This window comes from Morus notabilis, unplaced genomic scaffold (assembly GCF_000414095.1).
Source record: "Morus notabilis unplaced genomic scaffold, ASM41409v2 Scaffold511, whole genome shotgun sequence".
NCBI classification, from domain to species: domain Eukaryota; kingdom Viridiplantae; phylum Streptophyta; class Magnoliopsida; order Rosales; family Moraceae; genus Morus; species Morus notabilis.
In genome coordinates this window covers 89242-97914 of record NW_010366479.1, presented here as the reverse complement: position 1 = coordinate 97914, position 8673 = coordinate 89242, and the positions used below count along the sequence as shown (strand labels likewise).

Below are 8673 nucleotides of genomic sequence, written 5' to 3'. Positions count from 1 at the left end.
AACGAGTTGATGTTAGGCCATTTTCCCTGAATGTTTAGGCTCCCAGAGTACTAATCTAAACTTAGGAGGTAGGATAGGTTTCACTGTGTAAGTCTCACCGCATTCCTAATCCTTACTCATCTTGAGCCGATTTTCCCTTTTTATAATGGTCTTCTAATGAAAAACTTTAAGTACTTTAATGCTATGTTTAGTAGGAAAGAAAGAAAATAGGATAAAAAAAAAATATGGAAGTGATAGAAAATAACAATGATAGAAAGGAAATTGATTTTCTTTTATGTTGTTTGGTATGAGAAGATGGAAAAAAAAATGAGCTTACCTTCACTTGTTTGGTATTGGAAGTTAAATTGAGAGAAAAGAAAAAATCTTACTTATAAATTACTTTTATACCCTTAAATTTTTTGCTTGGATGTTGATGGAGAAAATGGTAGTTTAGTAACTTTACTCACTTTAATGAGTTGTCCTAATTTTTCATCCCATTTTCTGCCCACTTGTAGAAAGAAAAAAAAATAGTGGGACCCACATGTATTATTTTTCACTCCATTTTTTATTCATTTCTTTTTTCTCTCCTACCAAATAACTTACATTTTCATTTTTCCTTCTAAAATCCCCCCACCTTCTTCATTCCTTCTACTTTTCTTTCCTACTAAACATTATGTAAAGGTAAAAAAGAAAACCACATAATTGTCCTTTCTTTACCTCTCTCAATTTTTTTTTTGAAAATTAAGATTAGATAAATTTGAACTCTACATTTTAAGGTAGAGTAGTCATGTATGCATTTATCGCTCGATATCTTTACAACTGTTGTAATAATTTTCTCAATAAGAAGATAATTCTTTATAATTATGGGATATAATATAATAGAAATGGTAAGTTAAGAAAAAATATATGTATATGTTGTTAATATTAGTATCTCATGCAAGAACTTTGCTAAAAAATAATGGAATTCGACAAAGATTTAAATGATCCAAAGACTTTACAATATTGATAGATTTTTAGTTATGGGCTTTCTAGTGGTGGTAGCGTTCTAAGGTGAGGAACTTCAGTGGAAGTGATCGAAGGTGGGATTTAGAATGAAAGTTGTTTATTTGGAGCACCGTTCTTAGTGCGTCTGGTGTCTGATTGCAAATTCTTTAATGTTTTGATCTGCACGGTGGTGGGAACTTTGTGGCGGTGCTGTCTTCCGACGGGGATGGTGATGGTGGGTGAGGTTCATGCACCACTATTTAGGTGACATTTCGACATCGTCATATGCCTCTTGGCTCTGTTGCTTTCTTAGGTGGTTCTTTTACTTGTCATCTCATCACTGAAATATGTGACTACGGTGCTTCGTTTTTTTTTTTTTTTTTTTTTTTTTTTTTTTTTTTTTTTTTTTTTTTTTTTTTCCTTTGTGTCTTGATTTGTAATCACGGTGGTCTATACCCCGATTTGGTGGTATGTTTCTTTCGTTTTCTAGTGTTAGATTTGGTGGTGTGTTTGTTTTGTTTTCTTTGTGTTTTGATTTGTAGTGACGGTGGTCTATGCTACGATTTGGTGGTGTGTTTGTTTTCAGTTCGATAGTTTTGATGCTTGGCAGTGTTTTATATAATCTTTGGTGCTCTGATTTTCTTGATCTTGATTGATTGAATTTTTCCATTGAATATACAGTATTTGTTAAAAGAGTTAAGTGTGTGGTTGACCGTTGGTGTACCTGTTTAGGTGTCCTGATTTTAAAACTCGAGACACGTCTATTTTTTTTGAGCGTTTCATTTAAGTTTATCGGTGGAACCACTTATTTATTTGGACCATGGTCTTCTAGTAATTTGAAGTTGTATGAGTTAATAAAAGTATTTGTATTGGCTTGAAGTGAAATATTTTCCTATTTTTCAAAATATATTAATTATTGATGAGTTTTTAACAGTTATGTTTTCATGTCAGTTACTTATCGAATATTGAAATTAATTCTCATAATTTTTTTTTGGGTCAATTACTCAATATCTTACGTTAAAATAACAATACTCATAAATGCATAATATTAGAGTAACCATTAACACTACACCTATAAATATTTATATTTTTTACTTAAAAAGGAAAAAAAAATGAGGATGAAATAGATGCAAGTAGTGATGACAAATTGATTAATGAAGAGTGAAAAGAGGAGGGAGGGTGGACTAATGACTAGAGTGGGAAAGGCAATGATAACATAAAGGTCACGGGGCACCAAGGACATGCCGTAACGACAATATTGGCGACTACAACACTGGTGAAAGTGGCATGGGTGGAGATGATGAGCCTTTTGGTCGCCAAAAACGACAATGGTATGAGATTGTAATGATTCCCATTTTTCTTTCAATGAAGCAATGCTCTACCCCTCTCTCTTCTCTCTCTCTCTCTCTCTCTCTCTCTCTCTCTCTCTCTCTCTCTCTCTCTTCTTCTTCTTCTCTTTTCCTTTTCTTCAATCGACCGTTCTATTAAATATGATTAGTTTGAGAGGAAAAAAGTTGTCGTTCTTACGTTTTTTATGTTTTTAAATCAAAGGGTGATGGAGCCGTGAGTTTAAGTTGGGAGTTTTTAAGCCCTCGTTCATTTCACCGATTCGAGTTTTCAGTTCTAAGTTTTTATAGTAAAAAGTTCTCAGAAAATGCCACATCTAACTTTTTTTTACAGTAAAAAGCTATCAGAAAATACCACATCTCAGCTCGAATTGAAAACTCGAATCCGCGAAACGAACGAGTCCTAAATGTAAAATGTTTTCAAGTATTTTCTTTCATGTTAAATACTATCCGAATCTTTTACTATTGAAAAAAAAAAAAAACATTTCACATTCATAATAATAATTTAACAAGCCGTCATTTTCCTTTCTTTTGATAGATTAACTCTACAAGTAACTTTTAATAAATGAAAGTGTCATGTGCACCTCACATACAAATTCTATCATTTTTTAATGAATTTGTGACGCAAGAACCAAAAGTGAAACATTTATAAAGCCCACGGGCCGTTAGAGTCACACTTAAAAGCTTGGAGGGTAAAGTGGGACAATATGTATTCCTCAAAGGTCAAAATTGAAATCACATCTCTCTTAGAAAAATGAGACAAATATTCCTTAGAGTGCATAATCTGAATTTTTATCCCTCACTTTTAATTAATATCCTTATAATTAAATAACTATATTAATCAAAAAAATATTAATAAAAAATAAATATACTCCTACACTCTAAGAGTATGTTCAACTACAGGGCGTATTTACAACAGTCGAATGAAAATATAGGCAAATATACTCATTGTAATGATTTTAATTTTTTTCTATTTGTAAAATATTTATATATATATATATATATTTTGGTTATATTTCAATATAACTAGTAAGAATATGTTATAATTCAATAAATATAACTCCACAAAGCAAGAATGCAAGAAAATTAAAAAGGCCTTGTTAATTTGGCATAAGCAAGTGAATGCGCTATTATTTCTGCTTTCTGGTAAGAAAATCACACGGCAAGGTCCTCAAATAAGAAAATAGATAACCACCAATCTCGTATTGCCATAAATAAATATATTTACCATGTATCATCTTTTCCCCTTACATTAACAACTGGGGAAAGGAAGTCAAATCTCATTTAATTTATGTATAGACATAAATATAATTCTCTTTCCCTCTCATCAACAATTAGGGAAAAGAAGTTGGCACTGCTGAAATCTGCTAACTAGATAAATATATCAACAAAGAAGCTATCCTATCTCCCTTGAATAATGATGGAGTACTCTTTTCTGTTCAGTAAGGATTACCCACCATAATTCAGGTTACAGCCCCATTTCTTCTCTAAATCTAAAACCAAGATTGCTTTTACACACATGTCACATTGAAATGTCACTTCAGGATATTGTAATCCACGAATAAAAATCCTACTCTGTATGTCTAGTTTTTTCTGAGTTGCCTACCATTGGAAGGAACGAACTCTTCGGAGAGCTCGCGGCGGTCTTCGCCTCTCCTCAATAGGAATGACCTTTTCCATTAGCTGCAGCAAAAATAGAAATGGAAGTTAGCCGCGTATGAACGATTGAGCGTTCTTCGTTCCTTATCCCAACTTTTTTTCTATTCCCCGTCTGGCAACTTCGAAAATTATATAACAAAGTTGCTAAATTTCATACTTAATACTTGCTTTACTTTTCAGAGAATGTCACACCAGAACTTTCAAAGACTAACCTATTAAACAACCGAATAGTATCTAGAAATATGATCGAACTAAAAGGGAAAGAAAAACACAAGTGTTTCATCAACTTGATCATACTCAACAACTACTCCACTCAACCTCAGTAGTTGCTACCACTGTATGCTTAAAAGATATAAGATTAAACATAACCACGATTTTCCAGGAGTATATTGAATTGAACTGAAAGACTATGTTGTACAACAGTAAAAAGAATCAAGATCTTATTCGTTCAAATTTTATGGAATCACCAATCCAAGAAAATATCTTAAAACTCTATCGTAAATCCAAGAGTAAACTACAAACGTATGAACATTTGTGGAAAACAAAAGCTATCTTTTGCTATCATATTCTAAGACCCTATGAACTTTTGTGGAAAGCAAAGCTGTCTTTTGCTATTATCTCCTTGTGAACAGAGTAAAAAAAAAAAAACAACCACACATCATTTGTGCGTGCGTGCGTGTTTCTTTTTCTTTTTGGTTTTCATTTTTTTTTCCTACGTTAAATATCAAACTGTGCTAGTTTCAGCAAGGAAACCCTGCGTGGAAGCAGTATAAACACATCACACAAACATGTAGCAGATAGCCCGAGATAATCCTTATAATTGCAATAGAATATATGCTTTCATCAATGATTAGAACTAGTTACCTCAGAACTTGAAGTTCCAATTAATGGCACTTTGTCGTAATAATGATTTCTTACTACGTAAAACACAAAATAGAAATGTATAGACAGAACCTTCAAGAGAAAAATCTCTGAAGATAACCCAGTTTGTTTGATTATACATGTCTACTCCTCTTAATAATGCACATACTTTCATGCCAAACATCGTCAGTAGTATGAAGGGGTCTGAAATAAAATAACATGGTAAGCAATAGCCATTCCTCATGCCACTGTTCGGTCAAATTATCGTTAATTCCATTTGATTCTATAGTTAATCAAACAAACCAATCTAACCAATTGTTTCACGATATGAAGTCTCAACCAAACCAAGAAGTTATTTTGTCTTTCCAGTTTCCATTCTCTATTCCTATAACCATCACCATTCCATCATCATTTCAGTAATTGCAAACCAAATGCAACCTAAAGTTTGAGAAACAAGTAATTCCAAACATCTAAAAGTTATGCACTACATATATGGCTTAAAAATGCAATTAAATAAGCTTAATTTTCATTTTTATTCGTTGTATTATTCCTCTAATCGATACTTATGAATTGCAAAAGAATCTTTCTTAAAGATATCAGTTAAACAAAGTTACTTGTCAAATGAATTTGACATTGTTAATGAGTAGTGTGTAAGATTAGAAGTCTAAGTGGTACCTGCTTAAGCCTTTCCTTAGTTCTCTCAGCCTGCAAAAAAAAAAAAAAACTTCCCTAAGAACTCAAAGACGTAAAAATTCTAGGCTCACTAAAAACAAATCACGATATTATATAGATATCCAAGAAAGACATTATAATGCTACTTCGGAGTAATCCCATATAGATGAAAAATAGTTTAGAACCCAAACCACATTGTAGTTCCAAATGATATTCAGTGTTTTACTAATTCTTTCTCGTCAATCTAAATGTAATAAGAAGTTGGATCTTGTTCTGTAAATCGTGTCCTGAATATGGTCACTACATACAGTGATACAGAAACAAAATAGATAGTCTTAGTAAAGTTTAAAAATCACATTCATATATCAGTGTTCTCAAATCTACAACTTTGCTAGTTGCTGTCTCTGAGAGCTTATGTCAGAATGAATATTGAATATTGCTCTCCACGTCCACATAATGAAGAGCCTAAGACCATGAGCAGCACAACAACAGTATTGGTATTTACTGGAAAAGGGTTGTCAAAGACCAAAGAGGGCAGAATAAAAATTGAAAAAAGTAAATTAAGAAAAATCTGGCTTATATCTTATAGCACTGATCCATAAATATGCCTACACACACGAATGAGTACAGAGAAGAGAAAGATCAGACAATCAACTTAAATGCTAAAATCACAAAGCAATATGTACAGACTTATAAATATAAAATTGAAATAAGTCGACACAACCATCATGTTTCTTCATCTAATGTTGAATGACAAATTGCGAAATTGAATTGATTAACAGCAGAGGCAACATACTTAAAAGGACTTGGGCTTGAGTTCCTTAATCAATAGTGGAGACACGTTGGTGATGGTCAAGCGAAAAAGCACACAAATCAAACTGAGAAACTTTTCCCCATAGTCTAGTGTTGTCAAAAATAATTAAGTCAGTTCTAGGTAATTAAGATAATAGGATACCATAACACAATACATTTATGTGAGAATCCATAACAGAATTTCATCCTAATGATCATACAACATCCCCGAAAACAGAGCATGCGGTACCTTCTCTTTCAACAGCCGCTCGTGCTCCTCCTCTAGTCTCACCGCCAGCGATTCCAACTCGACCTGGTAAGCCTGCAATCCACAATGCCATTAGATTCAGTTAAAAGAAAAAAAAAGAAAAGGAAAATTACAAATGGGGTGTAAATCGGCCGGGTAGGGTAGGGTTGAGCTGAAAAATTGAGCCTACCCGACCAGTGCGGGTTGAGAAAATTTTAGGCCGCGACACTCTCTTAAGTCTACAAACCCGCAACCTTTCGGGTGACCTCGGGTAGGGTCGGGTTACTCGGGTTGGTGATCTCAAGGACCACATGATCACTTTTTAGTCAATTAATTTGTGCTTGTTACAGAAGAAATCATTATCCAACAGAACATGTCTTTCCTTCAAGAGGGGGTCTAAATGCAAAGTGAACAATTAAAACACTCACTTTGAAATCAAACACTTCCAATATAAATAAAGAATGTCCTAATTCAACAACTATGGCATACAAGTATTTTTTACACAAACCGTGAATCCAAAACATAAATAAAGTAACAGTTTAAATGCATAAAGTCCATAAACTTATGAAAGTAAGAATTTGAAGTGTTGAACATTATTTTACCTACTTTGAACATGTTCGGCCGGGTAGGGTTATCTCGGGTTCATATAACCCCACCCCGTGCCCCTACCTGCGTAGTGCGGGTTAGGCATAATTAAAACCGAAAATTAAATAAAAAATTAGAAATTTGTGATTTTCGAGTAGGGTCAGCTCGGCTCGGCCAGATTCGTCGGGTTCGAGGTGATTTCTTACGGCCCTATACAATATCATTACTCGAGTTTAAGTAAAAAATTATGCAACACTCAATTTTGCATTTTCAGGAATTACAGAAGTATTCCTTCAAATTGTCAGTCCCTCTAATTTCCCTACCTTCTACCAATTTTCAGTTGACTTAATATCATAAAATCACAAAAAACGTCTAAGTTCGAGTGAATTTCATCCACAAAAGAGGAATTGTTAATGATTGAAGATATAGTTTGTTTTCTCAATACAGCAATAATTGAGGAAAAACAACCACCAAATTCATATCACAATTCACCTGCTTTCTTTCCCTGGAGCGGGCAGCAGACTCCCGGTTCTTGATCATCCGCCTCTGCCGCTGCTGCGCCGCCTTATCTAGCGGCTCCAAAACGCTGCAGCGGCCCCTCTTCCCCCTCCCTCCTCCTCCTCCTCCGATCACCTCAACCCCATTCCCAAACCCCACAATCGACCCCTCCACCTTGTCCAGCGCCTGGAGAGGGGTCGGCGGCGGGATCGCATCGAACGCAAAGAGTCCGCCGCTTAGCCGCTCGGTCAACTGAGGCGGCGGCGGCAGAAAATTCTTAACGTCCTCCTCCTCCTCGTCCTCATCAGCCTCCGGTCCTCCGGTTTTCGCCAAGAGAAAGTCCTCCAGCGTCATCATCACGTCGGGAGCCTCCTCCTTGCACTCCTTATTCCGTTGTCCGCCGCCGGAGACGATCTCCCGCCACACCTCGTCCACGGTCTTCGGACCACCGCCGGCGGAGTTAGCCGCGTCGAGCAGAGTGATCTCGGAGTCGAGCAGAAGCGTCGACGACGACGAATCGGCGTCGCGGAGGAGGCCGTCGACGGACATCGCCAAGCCGAGCGACGGCGGAGCCTTGGGTTTCGAGGACGCCGACGAGGATTTCCGGGAGATATCCGAGTTCGACGACCCCATCACCTTAGACGAAGCCATGGCCGATTTGACACACACACTCTCTCTCCTTTCTCTCTTTAGTGATTGGTGAAATTGATTGATTTGGATGTTTGGTTGGAGATTGGGATCAGAAAGACATCATTGTTGTGTGAAAAAAGAGAGCAGTTAGAGAACAACATTTATTTACAAAAGCCTAGAGAAGACCGAGACTTTGCTTGAACCCCTTTTCTAGTATATTTTTTTTTCTCACAAAAAGATTTGACTAAGTAAAATTTCTGATAATATGTAAATTAAAATTATTAACTGGAACGCATGAATCTAGTATTATCAGGCCAAAGCCAAAAAAAAAAAAGAAAAAAGAAAAAAAAACATGTATGTATTTCTTTCATCAGTACTATTCTTTGCACTAGTAGCAAAATAATATTATGCTTTTCATGT

General features: G+C 35.5%; 1 protein-coding gene across 2 annotated transcripts; it reads right to left on the bottom strand.

The window, feature by feature from the left end:
• Nucleotides 1–3621: 3621 nt before the first annotated feature.
• LOC21400845 (G-box-binding factor 4) lies at nucleotides 3622–8441 on the bottom strand. Of its 2 annotated transcripts, XR_002903283.1 has the most exons (5): nucleotides 7618–8441; nucleotides 6544–6615; nucleotides 6298–6401; nucleotides 5505–5534; nucleotides 3943–3992 (listed from the first exon to the last, which is right to left on the bottom strand). XR_002903283.1 is itself a non-coding variant. In XM_010110327.2 (4 exons), exons 1-4 carry the CDS (start codon nucleotides 8272–8274, stop codon nucleotides 3912–3914), a joined length of 840 nt encoding a protein of 279 aa, XP_010108629.1. In that variant the 5' UTR covers nucleotides 8275–8438; the 3' UTR covers nucleotides 3622–3911. The 2 variants fall into 2 exon arrangements, 1 of the variants encoding a protein (XP_010108629.1); XM_010110327.2 differs by lacking the exon at nucleotides 6298–6401 and having other exon boundaries at nucleotides 3622–3992; nucleotides 7618–8438.
• Between the last annotated feature and the right edge of the window lie 232 nt (nucleotides 8442–8673).

Coding starts and splice junctions, on each gene's coding strand:
- LOC21400845 (XM_010110327.2), bottom strand. CDS start 8,274: ATGGCTTCGTCTAAGGTGATGGGGTCGTCGAACTCGGATATCTCCCGG. Junction 5,535..6,543: donor AGCGGCTGTTGAAAGAGAAG/GTACCGCATGCT, acceptor TTTTTTTTGCAG/GCTGAGAGAACTAAGGAAAG. Junction 3,993..5,504: donor CTAAGGAAAGGCTTAAGCAG/GTACCACTTAGA, acceptor TTTTTGCTGCAG/CTAATGGAAAAGGTCATTCC.